The sequence below is a fragment of the Zingiber officinale genome, chromosome 9A (assembly GCF_018446385.1).
Source record: "Zingiber officinale cultivar Zhangliang chromosome 9A, Zo_v1.1, whole genome shotgun sequence".
Classification (NCBI taxonomy): domain Eukaryota; kingdom Viridiplantae; phylum Streptophyta; class Magnoliopsida; order Zingiberales; family Zingiberaceae; genus Zingiber; species Zingiber officinale.
The window spans coordinates 99,173,749-99,191,425 of NC_056002.1; the positions used below are offsets into that span (position 1 = coordinate 99,173,749).

Here is a 17,677-nt window from a genome sequence, read left to right on the forward strand (position 1 = left end):
GATCTTTCACAAATTAAATTAGATGAATTGTTTTCCTAATTCGAACTTCATGAATAGACTAATGCACTGCTGGTTGAGAAAGGTATTGCTTTGGTCACAGGTACAATTAAAATGCGGGAACCAAAAGTCAAGCGTTGGACCGAACCCGAGTCTGAAGATGCACTAGACTCAGAAGATGATGATGATGAGATCATTGTCGAACTCATCATCCTTGCACGAAAACTTTACAAGAAGAAGAAAGGATTCACCAAAAAGGAGATCAAGAAGGTGATCTAGTCAAAAACAGTGCAATCGAGTCCAAAAGCCAAGTCTGAAGTATTTGCTATGGCTGCAACAAAAAGGGACACATCAAGCTAATTGTCCAAACCAGAAGGAAACGAAGAAGCAATGGAAGAAGAAGGCACTATCACTACAACAAAAACTCTCATAGACATCAGTGGAACAACAACGGTTTTAAGCAAAAACCAATGTCTTTGAGTATTTTACACCGGTTTTTCCAAAAACCGGTGTCTATGAGAGCAGATTTTTGCTAATAGACATCGATTTTTTTAGCCGATGTCTATGAGCACCCATTTTTCGTTAATAGACACCGGTTTTAACAGCGGTTTTTTAAAACCAGTGTCTATGATAATTTTCTTGTTCTATCTACGAAATCGGATAGTAAAAAACTGTTGTTAAAAGTGGTGTTAATGAACCAAAATAAAATAATTTAATTTTTCCACCAATACTTAGCTAAAATTTTCAACACTTCAACTCTTCCTTCCAACCTAAACCTATATGACGCCGTCCACGGGAGGCAGAGACAGAGAGCCGTCTTCGGGCGACTCACTTTCTCCGCCTCTATCTTCTCCTCCCCTCCCATCGCCGACCCAATCTCGACCTCCTTCGTTCTCCCAAATCGAAGCAGACAGAAACAGAGATCAGAGATCTGTGCTTCCGATTCACCGCTCGATCCGCCAAGATGCAGATAGGTTCCGAGAAGGCGTCGTCGCTCGATCTCTTGTCGGCCGTCGTCGCCTCCCTCTCCGATGGATATGGGCTCGATTATGGCACCGGGGATGCGTTCGTGGAGAACCGGCTGCTGATCGCCGTCCTGAGCATCGTCATCGTCGTGCTCGTCGGTTGCGTGGCAATCTTCTTCATCTGGCGATCGAGCGGAAGGAAGCCCGCCGAGCCGCCGAAGCCGCTAGTGGTGAAGACCCAGATGGATACAGAGGAGGACCAAGGGAAGAAGAAGGTCACCGTCTTCTTCGGGACGCAGACCAGGACGGCTGAGAGGTTCGCGAAGGTTAGGGTTTTTATCCGAGTAGTTCATTTTTTGAATTTTTCTCCCATGATCTTAGATTCCCCCCCCCCCCCTTCTAGGCACTAGCTGAGGAGGCAAAAGCACGGTACCCTAATGCCATATTTAAACTCGTGGATATCGTAAGATCATCTTCCTTCTGTTTCAGATAATTGGAAATACTACTGATTAATTGACTGATCTGTAGTTAGTTTCCTCAATTATAGGACGAATATGCTACTGAGGATGATGAGTACGAGGAGAACCTGAAAAAGGAGAGCTTGGCTTTGTTCTTCTTGGCTACGTAAGTTGAAAGCCAGGAATTTTTTGTTTTTATAAACGATCAGTTTCCTCAAAGTTCGAGCTGATCCCTTTGTTTTCTTTAGGTATGGAGATGGCGAGCCTACTGATAATGCTGCCCGGTTCTACAAATGGTTTACAGAGGTTCTGGAAGCATGCACATTTAGTTAATCTATTTTACCAATAATCCTTTTGCCTTGATCGATTGCTGATTATTAGTTTTTATAGGGGAAAGAGAGGGGAACCTGGTTGGAAAATCTTCAATTTGGTGTGTTTAGTTTGGGCAATCAGAAATATGAACATTTTAATAAGGTTTGGCATGATGAAATTGTCAGTATTCTTTTTGTGGGAATTGCTTGGCTGATATATTTGTGTATTGTGTCCTTGCAAAGGTTGCTGTGGTGGTCGATGAACTGCTTCATGAGCAAGGTATATAGTCGATTTATTTAGTTTGTGATTTGGCTAAGTCACATATGCTCCTAAAGCTGATTTTAAATCCTATCTTCAGTTGCAAGCTCAAAGTTCATGCATTTCATTTTTCTAGAGAATTTAACTTGTTTTGTAGACTAATTGTTACTCTAAAAACTTGTAAAGTCAACATGGTATGAGGAGTTACTAAGAAACAGTTGAGTAATCATGTTATCTGTGAGTTTCATACATACAACTGTAATGTAGTAGTCATGTGCAAGTTTGTAGATGCGTTTAATGAATTTAAGCATCATTCTTACTTGGATATTCTTCTATCTTTTTTTTTCCTCTGCATAGGCACCAAGCACATTGTCCAAGTGGGGTTGGGAGATGATGATCAGGGTATTGAGGATGACTTCTCTGCATGGTATGTAGTATCAACAAACTTTTATGCATGTCATCCAAATTTCAATGTCGGCTACTGCTATTTTTCAGTTTTCTATTTTTTTTCTCTTTTGCCCATCATTATCTCATTACTCCTTTGTGGAATATGAAATATCAACTGTACTTTCAGGAGGGAGCTTCTTTGGCCGGAGTTGGATAAGTTACTTCAGGATGAAAATGAGACAGGTGCACTCCTTATACAGCTGTCATTCCTGAATACCCGGTTGTATTTGTCAAGCCTGAAGAAGTTCCATATTTGGACAAAAGTTTGAGTTTTGCAAATGGCCATGCTATTCATGACATATAACATCCATGCAGGTAGAGATGCTCTTTACAAAGACAATTAAAAAACAGTACTGGTTAGGATTTTCCAGTCCATGAAAAGCATATCTAACACAACTTGTGTATCTTCAAGGGCTAATGTGGCTGTAAGACGAGAGCTTCATACTTCAGCTTCGGACCGGTCCTGCATCCATTTGGAGTTTAACATAGATGGCACTGGAGAACATTATATATCACTCTCACTTGCATATTTTGAGAACATGCAAGATGCATACACTAATTATATTTCTTTGTGTAGTTTTCACTGGATTTTGACTATCATCAATGTTGAGATGGAGATTAATTTTTTGTTAGACCCTCTTGGTCACCGCATTCGTGATCAAGATTGGAAATATGTTGTCAACATGTAAGTTTTTTGGCTTCTTTTCTTACCTTTGTTGAAACATGGATGTATTTTAATGTGGTAATACAATTCCCATGGGTTATATGCATGAAGGGCCTTGAAATTGTATAATGCGGAGGTGGGAAGGAAAGGGAAAAAACAACCAACATGAGAAGTTGTCAAGGTATGCCTGATCCTTTTGATTAGCAACTGTTTCACTATCCTCGAAGGAGTTATTCCAATATTTCTTTTCTAACATAGGCTCCTCAACAACCAGATGCGGAGCAATGTGGTTTTTATATCATGCGATATATGAAAGATATAATTGAAAATTTTGGAGTTGACCACAAGGATTCACTTCCAACAATGGTAATAATACAATATCTTCCATTTTGCATATAAGCCCTAAAGATAATTTGTTGCATTTTCCAACATTTCTTCAGTATCATAATTGATACAAACTCATATTTGATTTTGATTGATTATGAACGTCTCTTAGCTTTTCCCTCATTATATCAGATCTTGTTGTTGCTATGCTTTTCCCCTGGTGCTTGATGTGTTTCTATGTAGTCTTTGAACTTCTCTATTTCAATTTTGGCAGCTATGTGCTCGTCTATGATTAATAGTTCAATAGAATTCAAGGTCACTGATTTGTTATATGATGCTCTTGGTCCTTCCATGATTTTTGAATTCAACCATTATCATGCCTAGTAATTTGTTGTATGATGCTGTCGGTTCTTATCAATCTCTACACTTTAATAAGAAGGAGCAAATTATCTATGTTATATTCTAAGCAGCATATACTAAGTGTCATATATGCGCACAATTATCCTTCAATGAATTAAGCATTATGAACAATAGTCTTCCACAGCAGCCTTTAAAAACTTAGTATTCTATTTTATTTGATACATGTACACATTTGTTTTAGTTATTTGACATATGGTGGATTATTGGGTCCTGATCATGAATTAACTTTGTATAAAGTATTGTAGATTATCTTTGTTGCAAGTATCAATTAGAAAGAGATTTTCTTTGGTTTAGATATTTTGCATTCCAAATTTAGTTTATTGGTAGTTCTCATTGCAAAACCAGACTGAAAAGCTTTCAAAATGCTTGATTTGAAGTGTTAGAAGGATAGAGATCAGAAAAACTAGACTGGCCTCATTAGAGCTAGAGCAGATATTTGGAAAAAAAATAAATAAATCAAAATTACATCTTTACCATTTCCAGCTTTCAAAATTGCATCTTTACTAATATATTATCTATGTGTTTTTACAATTTACAAATCTCAAGTACTCCAGAGTTGAAATTGATGAAGTGCGGTTCGAGTGGGCTGAATGCATGCTAGATTACATTTGAAGTGCAGTTCTACCTTGATGTGTTGTTAAAAGAATGTTCTACCTTGATTATGATATCTATTAGATTTTGATGTAAAAAAAATGTTTGTGTATTTTATGGATACTGTTGTAAGAAGATTATTTATGTAATTTGTGAATATTTGTGTATTTTATGGATACTGTTGAATGAAGAATATTTGTATAATTTGTGAATATTTGTGTATTTTTTTTTGTTACTGTCGATTTTTCATTGTTTCGGAAATCAAATTTGTGCTGTTAAAAAATACAGATATTACATCGGTTTTCCACCGTTGCAAAATCGGTGTTATTAACTAATATTACATCGGTCGTATACCGCTGCCAAAACTGGTGGTATTAACATATAATATTACATCGGTTTTACATCGTTGATGAAACGGTGTCGTTAAGTGATACTACACCGGTTTTAACCCGATGTCTAAAATGGCAGACCTTTTACATCGGCTTCATAGACATCGGTCGAAAATATAATAGACATCGGTGGAAAACCGATGTCTATGAGGGTTTTTGTTGTAGTGTATAGGCAATGTGGGATGAATCCTCTTCAGAAGATTCTGACGAAGATGTCGAACAGACGAGCTTCCTTGCACTTACGACCTGAGAACAAGTCGACGAATCTGAAATCGAGAGTGATTCAGAAATCGAGTCCGAGAGAAGCCACAGATCTGTATCCATTTTTGAAAGGCCTAACCATGCTGTAAGTTCTTCTCAAATAGATAAGTTACATAACTTAGTAAATTATCTCATGTGCAAGCTAGCCAAATCCAACGTTTGGGTCAAGTCACTCCAAAATGAGGTAACAGCTCTTAAGGAAGTGACTAATCCAAGCTCCTTGAATGAATCCATTCAGACTGAAACTTCAACTCAAGTCCAACAACTTGAGGAAGAAAATTTCAGCCCGAAAAGTCAAATCAAGAAACTAAAGGACATATTGGAACGGTTCACCTTGGGTTCCAAGAATCTTGATCTGATTCTTGGAAAATAAAGAGTCATACACAATCGATCTGGACTTGGATATAAGGCTAAACACAAATTTAGATCTTACTTGTCTCTTGTAAATCGATTAAATAGAAACTTAGTCCAAGCATGAGTTTCCAAGTTTAACTTGATTAATCAAGTTAAACTTGGTCAATATTAGATCTCCAATGATCAAATTCACTATCTTGATAGACCTTACCATGGTTATGATCTAGGGGAAGTCAATAGAAAGACCATTTTTATCATTAGATAGACTTGTTTGATGTTTACTTTACTATTTTTATTATAATGCTTAGACTAGGGTAGATAAAGATTTAGGCTTGATTCACACTTGACTAGTTAGACTTATGATTTCTAGAAAGGAAATTAAATATTTTTTTTTTAAATGATTTTGTCTAGAAGTGGTTGATGATCCAAAACCCAAGAAGACCTAGTACCTCGCCATAGTCTGTAAACAAATTATTAAAATAAATATTTAATTGACTAACTGTTAAACCTTAGTCTAACTCAAATGTAAATCAATTCTTAGATGTTAATCTAAATTGAAGATAAAATTAACCATCTCACAAAAAGCTATAAGGTTCCCTAATTGATAATCTAGAAAAGAATGAAATGGACTTAGGTAAAAATTAGTTATACTAAAATCAATTAACCTAATTCAAACTTAATCACTTAATTAATTAACTTAAACAAAAATTAATCAATTAACCTAATTCAAACTTAATCACTTAATCAATTAACTTAAACTAAAATTAATCAATTAACCTAATTCAAGCTTAAACACTTAATCAATTAATTTAAACTAAAATTAATCAATTAACTTAATTCAAGCTTAATCAATGAACCTAATTCAAACTAAAATAATTAATTAATTAACCTAATTCAAACTCAATCAATTAATCAAACTTAAAATTAATTTAAATTAAACTTAAATCGAACTTAAGTGAAACTCAATCAACCATCTCACTATCACCCATAGGTATAACATGATTGACAACCTAGATTGGGTGAGATGAAAATAAGGGGTTGAACTCAATCAATTTATCTTATAATCCTTTTAAATTGGATCCAAATCAAATACTTTATGTGTAGGAACATAACGATTTGGATCAATGGATGTTGGATAGTGGATGCTCCAAGTACATGACTAGAGACCGATTGAAGTTCACCAAGCTAAAATTCAAAAACCTAGGGTCAGTTGTGTTCGGCAACGACAGAACACTTAAGGTAATCGGAACAAGTAATATCAAACTGAGTTCCGATTTTATTATTCAAAAAGTTCTATTAGTTAATAAATTTAATTTTAACTTACTTAGCATAAGTCAACTGTGTGACTCTGTATACTTAGTAACGTTTTCAAACTTTGAGTGCTTAATAAAAAATATCGAAAATCTTGAAATTACACTTAAGGAAATTAGGAAAAAGAATATCTATACAATTAACCTATCAACCTCCTCACTCAAGTGTCTTTTGACACAACAAGAGGAAACTAAATTGTGGCACAGAAGATTGGGTCACACTCATATAAGACTCATTTAAAAAATGAGTCAAAATGGCTTAGTTAGAGGTCTACCCAAATTAAAAAATTTAGAAAATATAATCTGCAATGCTTGTAAACAAGGTAAACAAACTAAGTCAACTCACAAGTCAACAAACCTGAATCGAACTAATTCAATACTTGAGCTGCTACACTTAGACCTATTTGATTCACATGGAGCCAAGTAACTAAGTAAAAAACTAATACTACTTAGTCATAATTGATGATTACTCAAGATTTACTTGAGTAAAATTTTTAAAAACCAAAGATGAAACTCTTGAGATCTTTAAGACTTTTAGTAAGTTAATAGAAAATGAAAAGATACCAAAGTCCAAAGAATTAGAAGTCACCATGGAGGGGAATTTGAAAATCATAAGTTTAACGAATTTTGTTAAACTAATGAATACAATCATGAATTTTCATGTCCTATAACCCCCCAACAAAACGGTCTAGTAGAACGAAAAAATAGAACATTACAAGAGACCGCTAGAACCATGTTAAATGAATATAACTTAAGTAACCAATTCTAGGCCAAAGCAATAAATACGACATATTATATTCAAAATAGAATATTAATCAATAAATTTTAAAATAAAACTTCGTATGAAATATACTTTAATAAAAAATTTAAATTAAATTATCTAAAAGTATTTGGGTGTAAAGTCCACATACTAAATATCAAACACTATTTAGGTAAATTTACATCAAAATCAATAACAAGAATTTTTTTAGGATACTCCACAACCAGTAGGGCCTATAGAGTTTATAACAAAAATATTCTAAAAGTTAAAGAAACAACCAATGTAATTTTTGATGAAGAAAACAACCTACCAGACTTAATCAAAGAAAATAACCAAATTATAAGAAATACAGAAGATGATGAAAGTAGACTTGAATCAAGTAAATCACAAGAACCAATTGTTGACCCTAACATAAGACCTTCTAGAATAAGTTTCAATCACTCATCTGACTAAATTTTGGGTAATCCAAACCTAGGAGTTCGAACTCGATCATCATATAGAAACCTAAGTCAAATAGGTCTAATTTCTAAAATTTAACCCAAGACTATAGAAGAAGCCCTACCTAACTCAGACTGGATAATTGCAATATAAGAGGAACTAGCTCAATTTGAAAGAAACCAAATCTGGGAACTTGTACCTAAACCCACAAGTAAATCCATAATTGACACTAAGTGGGTATTTAAAAATAAACAAGATGATAAAGGTGAAATAGTAAGAAATAAGGCTAGACTAGTAGCAAAGAGGTTTAGTCAAGTAGAAGGGTTAGATTATGATGAAACCTATTCACTTGTGGCTAGACTTGAATCCATTAGGATGCTGCTAGCTTATGCAGCACATAAAGTATTCAAGTTATACCAAATGGATGTAAAATATGCATTCCTAAATGGGTCCATTAAAGAAGAAGTTTATATAAATCAACTCCCAAAATTTGAGGATTTAGATCACCCAAATCATGTCCTTAGGTTAAAGAAAGTCTTATATGAACTAAAACAAGCACCTAGGGCCTGGTATGAATGACTATCAACCTACCTAATATCCAAAGGGTTTAGCCAAGGTCAAATAGATCAAACTTTATTTGTTAAAACCTTAGAAAAAGATATTTTTATAGCTCAAATTTATGCAGATGACATAGTTTTTGGCTCAACCAATACTAATTTTTAAAGAAAATTTACTAAATTAATGGAAAATAAATTTAAAATGAGCTTAGTAGGAGAATTTAATTTTTTTTCTTAGGCTTACAAATAAAACAAATAAAAGAAGGAATTTATGTTTTTCAAACAAAATATGCTAAGAAATTAATTAAAAGTTTGGAATGAAAAATTTTAAAAATATGAATACCCCAATGACAACTAATGTTAAATTAACTCTGACTTAGAAGGAAAATCAGTAGACTTAAAATATTATAGAAGTACAATAAGAAGTCTACTATACCTAACTGTAAGTTGATATGATATTTTATTTGCAGTAGGTATGTGTGCTAGGTACCAATCATGTGCAAAAGAATTACATTTAACTAATGTAAAAAAAAATACTTAGATGCATTAAGGAAATCCTAAGGGTAGGACTTTGGTACCCTAGGACTAGCATGTTTAACTTAGTTGGGTACTTTGACTCAGATTATGTTGGGTGCAAACTAGATATAAAAAGTACATGTGGAAGCTGCCAATTTTTAAGTCAGTGCCTAGTAAGCTGGTCAAATAGAAAGCAACACTGTGTTGCCTCCACTACTGAAGCAGAGTACATAGCCATGGGAAAATGTGCATCTCAATTATTATGGATGATGCACACTTTAAAAGATTATCAATTAGAATATAAAAATATAAAAATTTCAATTAATAACATAAGCTCCATCAATTTAACTAAAAATCCAATTCACCACTCAAGGACTAAACAGATAGAAGTCAAACATCACTCTATGAGGGATCACGTAGCTAAGGTGATATTGTACTTGACTATGTTGAGTTAAGTTAAACTTAGCTAACATTTTCACAAAATCCTTACCTGAACTCGAGTTTAGTACACTTAGAAGATAATTAGATATGTAATTAGTAGAATAGATTCTAAAACTTTCAAAATCGTTCCTTTTATAGTATTGTTATTTCAAAAGTTCTGATCTTTTTTATCTTTTCAAAATCGATTTAGTTTTAAAATTCTAGGAAAAATATTTTTATTCAACATTTCCAATTTTACTAGTATTTTAAAAAAGATTGGACTTAACTTAGGTATCTACCCCCTAGAAAGCATGTATCCCCATAGGTTTCAGCCAGAGCATCTCACAAGCACACTAACAATACCTTGCTTGTGTATGAAAAACACTTAGAATGGAGTGAGATGCATAGGGTACTGCCTGGACTTTAGAATATTTATATCTATGTATCAACATAAGTCTGGACAATAAATACCAAGTTAAATTGATCAAGTTAAGTTATCTATTTTAGTCAAACTAACTGAAATACTTTCTTAACTTAACTAACCAAGTAAAAGCTCTACCTCATGGTAAACAACTAGTAACTAAAGGTTAGACACTTGTTTAAGGAAAGTAGATGTTTATTTTGAAGAAATTTTTTTTGAACTCTCATGTTTGGACACTAGGACCCTAAAACTTAGGCACTTAATTATATTTTTTGGGGGGCATTAATCAAGGGGGGAGTGAAAGGAGTTAAGGTACTAAATTTTGTTTGGGTTAAATATTTGTTCAAAGTTAAAGTATTCATTTTTAAAATCTCATATATCCTTTTAAATTCTTTTTGTAAGCTAAGTTTTTAAGGTTTAACTATTTTTGAAAAGAAAGTTTAAACAATTTTTGAAATGCAAACTTAAATATTTTTGAAAAAGCAAGGTTAAATTAAGTACTTAACAAGGTTTATTTGAAATCTTTCAAAGTTAAGTGTTTAGCTAAGTTTTTTTTAAGAAAATTCTTTCAAAGCAAACCTTTAAGTATTCATTAATTGTTTGTTTCAAGGTTTTACAAAAAGGATAAGTGTTTTTATTAAATGAAAATTATTTTTTTCAAGGTTTTACAAAAAGGGTAAGTGTTTTTATTAAATGAAAAGCTGTAAAGTTTTGAAAAGCTAAGTTTTAAAGATAAAATATTTTTCTAAGTACTTAAAAAGTTAAAATATCAGATTTTGAAATTATCTATTTTTTTCAATACTCCCTAAACTATTTTGATATATATCAAAAAGGGAGAGAATATTCTAAAGTAAAAGAGGAAAGAAAGTTGAGGGGTTAAGGGGGAACTAACAAATTATGAATCTCTTAACTTTTGCTATGTGAGCTAACAAGTTATGAATCTCTTAACTTTTGCTATATGTTGCATTTTTTGTGTTTTACTTAACTTTTGAATCAGATTGTCATAATAAAAAAGGAGGAGATTATTGGTACAAGGAGCACCAGATGATCGAACCTATGTTTTGATTATAGAAAAAGATTCAAAAGTTAAGATGTCTTGTTATTTAACAAGTGTGAATGAGTCTGCAGGAAAGTCTTAATTGTTCTTAGGCAAAAGTCCAAGTGGATTCTAGGCAGGTGGAAAGTCCTAACTATGGTTAGGTAAGGAAAAGTCTTGGCGAGTTGAGCACTTTGGGCTAAATCCTAGAGTCGGGGACTCTAGGTGAAAATCCTGGTGGCCGCGGACCAGGTAGAAGTCTGGACGAGTCATGGAACGGACGTTCAGCATTAAGTACTGGAGTCTCGGACACTGAGCAAAAGTCCAGATGGTCTAGAGGGCCAATCTGGCAAAAAGGTAATTTCTCCTGTGAGGAGTAGGTGATAACACATTCCCCATTGAAGGAACAGTAGGCGTCGGTTCGATCTAGGATTTTCAAGAAATCCAAAACTCAGAACCGGATAGTCTGAAGGTTGTCAAATAATTTATTATTCATATTTTATTGTGCTAACTTTATTTTGCAGGGTATATTTTTTTTGTGGACTAATATGCCTTACAGGAAGGGAGATGCACAAGGCAATGCTCAGATGAACAGTGCCCGAGGCGCCTCTGAGGCTGTTGGAAGCACCTCGAGTGCCTTAGCCAAAGCTTCATGCGGGAGGGAGCTGGAGGCGCCTTCCAAGTGCCTGAAGGCGCCTTGGATCAGGGATGGAAGGCGCTTTCAAAGGGATAACTTTCACAGATTACGGAAGTTATCATCTCCGACGCTACGGGGATAAACTTCCGAGCTGGAGGCGCCTTCAAGGAGGTTGAAGACGCCTTCAACAGCTTATATATGTCTTCTTCAAGTAGTGCATCAAATACAACTTATTCTTATGATTCTTCTCTTGCACGCTGTTTCAAGGATGATCCTGTGACTTCGCCACGCAACTCCGACAACCGAAAGCACGATTCTCAAAATTTCAAAGTCGTCGATATAATTTTTACAACATTCAAAGTATATGTTATTGTAATTATCTTTGTAATTGTGATTTACGAATTGATAATGAATTGCTCAAAGTAAATACTTAACGAGTGTGTGCTTTGGAGTAGGAGTCATCATAGATTTCTAACCAAGTAAAAACAAACTGTGTTAGCAATTATTTTTACTCAACTTATATTCCATTGTGTTATCTCCGATAATTTTAAACGAATATGAAAAACACAAGTGATATTCACCCCAGCACATTTCGATCCTACAATAGAAACTAGTTTCATATCAATCCGAGATCGTTTGGTCTATTAACCAATTTAATTTAAAATCAAATTTGATTTAAAAAATAAAAAAAAAATTTGAAAACTCATTTGACTAATTTGATTAAAAATTCATCGTTTTGCTAAATTGATTTGACTGCTCCATAACATCAGTCGATTGATAAGGGTAAAATTAGAAATAGGTATGTGATTTAATTATTTTGAAATTTCTCTGTATGAAATGAGTATTTTACCAACTTATGTATATGATACAGTAAAAAACCGAAGATATTTTGAGTAGTTCACGTTAAATGAACTGTTGATTTGATTTTAATTGAAAATGAGATTTTCATAAGACGATTTTATAAATGATGGATTCCTTTTAATTTTTTTTTGCCTATATAAACTTATTATTATTATTATTATTATTATTATTATTATTTTATTTTTTTATTAATCAAAGTACTCCTAAAGGCACTTATTATTATTATTATTTTATTTTTTTATATTAATCAAAGTACTTCTAGAGGCCATGACGATTTTCTTCACCCTATCTCACTTTACCATTATGTTTGAATTAATATATAACTCATTTTATTTTTTCCCCTTGTGCTTCTTTGACACGCTAAGGGTTGAAAAGTCAGTTGAGACATTTTACATTGATCCAAATAAGGACTTATTAGTTTATAAGCAAGGTTAATTTGCCTCACTCGATCCAATTAGATCGCCCAATAAGCATTGGAATAAAATCATTCATAGAATAAAACATTCCCGTTCCATTTTGTCATGGCAAATGCTATATAGTAAAGAGCCCTATGCTTATGATGCGATGGTAAACAATGGAACAAATTTTATAAACAATAATGATTTGAATTTCACTTAGGAGACATTATATTTGAAGAATTTAAATTACTTGTAATATTAGACCGGCCATTAGGTCATATATCTGTATTTTCTGTTTTATTTTAACGATGAAAAAAATCCGTTCACCTTCAATTCTGATTTACTTTAGTGATGGATGAAAAACATCCGTTCACCTCCAAATTAATGTAAAAACAGAATACAAATTAACTAAAAAAAATGCTATCTAGTAAAGAACTCTTAAAGAAAATCCTTTAACAATGTTAATCCGTTAAGATACTTCTACAAAGGAGTAAAAGTTTACCAATTCTTTTAATTATCTTTGAAGTCATTAACTAGCAACTCATGAGCCTCTCTGTTCTGAAGATGAAGTCGACATCTTTGGCATTTCCAATAAATACAAGGAATATGTGCTGGACATGCACGCATGCATGCCTGACTGCCTACCGAGTCCTAGACAAAGCAGGAGTTCCGTATATGGCACGCAAATCTATGATATGGCAAGGCAAGCATTGAAGAGTTGAAATTCCAATAACATACAACTGTTTTTTTTCTCCAAGGAAAAACGAAGAGAGCAGAAATCTCATAGCAACAGAGCACTGTAACAGAAGCAGCCACTAGTTTCTATCTACCCACAGATAATAATTCCATCAGCATTCAAACTAGAACTTGATCCACAAGTCTGATCACGCACCTATACAACACTGGAAGTACCCCATGCATTTCTTCCTCCCCTGCAGCCACCGAATTGGAAAAAAGATGGATAAGTAAACGTTGAATAAACTAATTTTGTCTCCTCACAAGAAAACTACGGTTTGTTTGTTATGGCAAATTCAAGGCAGTGTTTCATGCCAGAAACTAAAATTTGCTGACAATCAGCACACTCGGACGCATGCCAAAGCGTGTCCAAAATCAATCTCTGAGTTTTAATAACTTTTGAGTATATCTCAATTAATATTAGGGAATTGAACTTAGACTATTACAATCAGAACTTTGATTTTCTTGACTTCATTATCATTCCTCTCTGTTTAGTGTTTTACCTCCGCAGCTCTCTTCTATCTTGTGTTTCATCTCTTCCCCGCGACTTACACATGAAATTGAAGGATAAGTTACATAAAAGAATCTTCCTTCTTGGCTGGTACCAATTAGTATCGGCTGACATTAGCCACTTGCCTTTACTGATGCCATCAGAGTTATGTCACACTAGCAGCAGTATGATACTTATCCATGCCAACACAGTAGTAATGGCCTGATAGTTGGAACAATACAATTCAATTGTGTCAACTTAAACCAATATAATCGACACTTGGAACCATGATGAAAGGGCAGATTGAATAACTAGGTCCTAATGTCACACCTAGTATAATGGTTTTCTTAAGAGCATCCACAATACATCACCATTATAACACCCACCACCTCATTAAAAAACATGGGATTCACTGTCACATACTCATTATAACAACATATCTCTTTCACCCACATTCCTTTTAACATTAACACTCATTATTTATAGATCCCACCGTCTACTCAATCATCTTAAAATTATATAATATTAAATAAATATATTTCAAAATGTTTAAATTATTATTATTATTTTTTTAATAATAATAGTATCTTTTTAAAAAATACTATTTTTAAAAAATAATATAAAATTTTTTACAGTTTAAAAAATTTTTAAAAAAAATTAAAAAAAAAAGATGAAAGAGGGGCGTTCAAAGGTGTTGATCCTTTGAACGCCTCTCCCTCTCTCTCTCCTATGAGTAGGTATTATAATGCCCATTTAACATCCCAATGTGGGTGCTCTAATAATCCTTGTATAGATATGTTTTGCTTTTTAAATGCTGACATATGATGACAATGATTTATCTAATATCTCCTATTGATCACTAGTGAAAAATTTAAAATAGTTGTGTTGGACAATTAGATCAACTCTCCTATAGGATATCCATACCTGACTCTGAATAATATAGCACCAAATCATGTTTTTTTTTTCTAGTAGAGCCAGCAAACAAGTCCTGTTCAACAAGGAAAAAAATTACTGAAAAGAATAGACAATATTAGCTTCCAATTTCCAATTGTACAAGTTGAACTCAGTTTTTAGGACATTGCGATGACCAATCAAGAAGATACCTTTCACTCTGTTCCAAGCTAGTAATTGGCAAACATGGCATTACTCTGATCAATCTCTGTCAATGAATCAATGCAGTCTGACCTGCCACACCACCCCATCTTTGTCTTTAACTCTCTGTCTACTTCCCTAAGCACAAGGAGCAAGAACAAAGGAACACTAAGCGGTCCCCATTACCATCTCATCGACATCAATTCATGGCCATCCCAATCTCTTGGCCAAGGCCAAGAACTTAGCTCATGATAGAACACAAGCTTTGAGGCTTATGTTGTTTGATAGAACCCAACAATTCCCCCAAAATTAGTTAACTGATAATCATTGTTCCAGTTCTCAACTTTTGACCAACCATTTCAATAAGATTCCTCACTTTTAACCAAGAATTTACTCAAAGACTCTTTTGGAAGATGTTCCAGAAACTTATCATAACTGCGTCCAACTGTGCTACTACTTCCACAAACCCTAGCATCACCTACAGTTACTACATGTTACTTTCCCACTTTCTTAAACACAATCCAAATTTTTTAGGTTGAATGGAATCCGCAATAGCAAGCAATATGACTACGAAAATTGAAATAATTGCCGTGACACGAAGGAATCGGGGGGAAGATTAAGTAGAATAAGAGAAAAGTCCGTACGGTAGGGGAACCGTGGTGGCGGAGATCGGAATCGGGATCGCTGCGTCGGCGACGGTGGCGTTCCACCTCAGGCTCGGGCCCCTTGTTGGCGACTTTACCGAGCTCCTCCTCGTTGCCGAGGCTGGCGCGGGAAGGGTTCTTGCTGTGCTTGCGCATCTCTCGGATCTTGGAGAAGTCCATGGAGTAGTCTGGCACGCCGTTCTTGGTGTCCCACCCTCCGAACGCCGGCACCGACATCCACCCGCCCGTACTGTGATTCTCCTGCCAACCGAAAGAGGAACCATCAGCCAAAGAGAAGATAACAGAGAGAGGGGGAGGGAGAAGATTATGGCCCGTCGCTCACCTCCTTGGAGTCGGCCATGGCTGCTGGTCGAAGAATTCTGGAGGAAGAAGATTTATAGGGGAGAGAGAGAGAGAGAGAGGAGTGGGAACTGGGAAGAAGGGGAACAGCTGTGAAGTGCCTTCGCGATTGGGTTCTTCAGTTATAAATAAGCTGTTAAAATAAATAAAATTTATTAAATAAGTTCGGCTCCGCCCGGCTCCCATCATAAATGAATCGAACTCTCATTAATACGTTTGAAGTTTGACTTAATAAAAACTTATTTAAGTGTACGTCTTCGCCTGGTTAATATTAGTAAATAATTTTTATGAATAATGTTTATATATAATATTTGTTAATTATGTTTATAAATAAAATTTTTATCATCTTATTAAATAAATAAATAAAATTTTAAAATAAATAAATAAATTTAAAATAATCAAATAAATTTGAACAACCTCGAGATCATTAAAAAAAAAAAAAGCTAAATTTAAATAAATATTTTAACGATGTATATCATTTTAGGTACAGAAGAAGTTTAGTTTTTAATCTAATCATATAGGTAAATTTTTAAAATTATTAAATCATATAGTGTAATTTTAAAATTATTAAATCACATACCTATTTTAAATTTTACTTTTATTAGTTGATTGATATCTTAAAGCAGTTAAATCAATTTAGCAATTTAATCAAATCAATTGTCTAATTTATTTTTTTAATCAAAATTAATTTTATATAAAATTGGTTGATAGATCAAACGAGTTCGGATTAATATGAAACTAATTTCTATGCGTTCATCTATCTCTCGTGATTATATTCATACCCTCAAATATCAATTTGACGTTTGGTACATCAACCAATTTTACTTAAAATCGGTTGATTGACCAAATTACCTCTAATTGATATGAAACTAGTTTTTATATAGGGATGACAATGGGTAGGATTTCATATCCTTCGTACCCATCCCCATTTATTATATCTATACACATACTCATCGGGTATTTAACTTTCATACCCATCCCCATACCGTCGGAGTTTCAGGTACCCATATCCTACCCATCATCCTATTATTCCCTACCATTCTCATTTAAAAAAAATATTTCAATGTACTTGTCAGCTCTTCCTCGTCTCGCGCTCCTTCGATCGGATGAACATTTTTCGTGGAAAAGAAGATGAGATGCGTGTTGATAACAGGATAAAGGGACAAACTAAGTTTTTTTTTCTAAGACGGAAAACGGGCTAAAGTTTTTTCTTTCCCAATAAAAAATGAGGCTTATAAATAAATATATTGAGTAACGGATAGTTAGGGTATGGATATGTGTAGGATTTTACCACATCCGCCTCCATACCCATACCTGAAATACCCATACCCGAATATCCATTTACTATAATCGGGTTAAAAATTCCCTCCATATCCTCCTCCATTCGGGTCGGATGTCGGATTATCCATTGGATTCGGGTGAAATTGTCATCCCTATTTTTATATGTTCCTCTACCTCTTCTAATTATATCTATGCCCCCAAACATTAATTTGACTCGATATATTAAGAGTAATGATTTTTTGAAAATGAATATATTTGAAAAATTTAATTCGTGTTCAGAA

At 33.9% G+C, this 17,677-nt stretch overlaps 1 protein-coding gene and 1 pseudogene across 1 annotated transcript; one reads left to right on the forward strand and one right to left on the reverse strand.

The window, feature by feature from the left end:
* The first annotated feature begins 961 nt into the window (after positions 1-961).
* On the forward strand, positions 962-3,721 carry LOC122019374 (annotated as a pseudogene).
* Positions 3,722-13,485: 9,764 nt separating this feature from the next.
* On the reverse strand, positions 13,486-16,252 carry LOC122021807. The gene is made up of 3 exons (XM_042579963.1): positions 16,099-16,252; positions 15,756-16,016; positions 13,486-13,726 (listed from the first exon to the last, which is right to left on the reverse strand). Exons 1-3 carry the CDS (start codon positions 16,114-16,116, stop codon positions 13,679-13,681), a joined length of 327 nt encoding a protein of 108 aa, XP_042435897.1. The 5' UTR covers positions 16,117-16,252; the 3' UTR covers positions 13,486-13,678.
* Between the last annotated feature and the right edge of the window lie 1,425 nt (positions 16,253-17,677).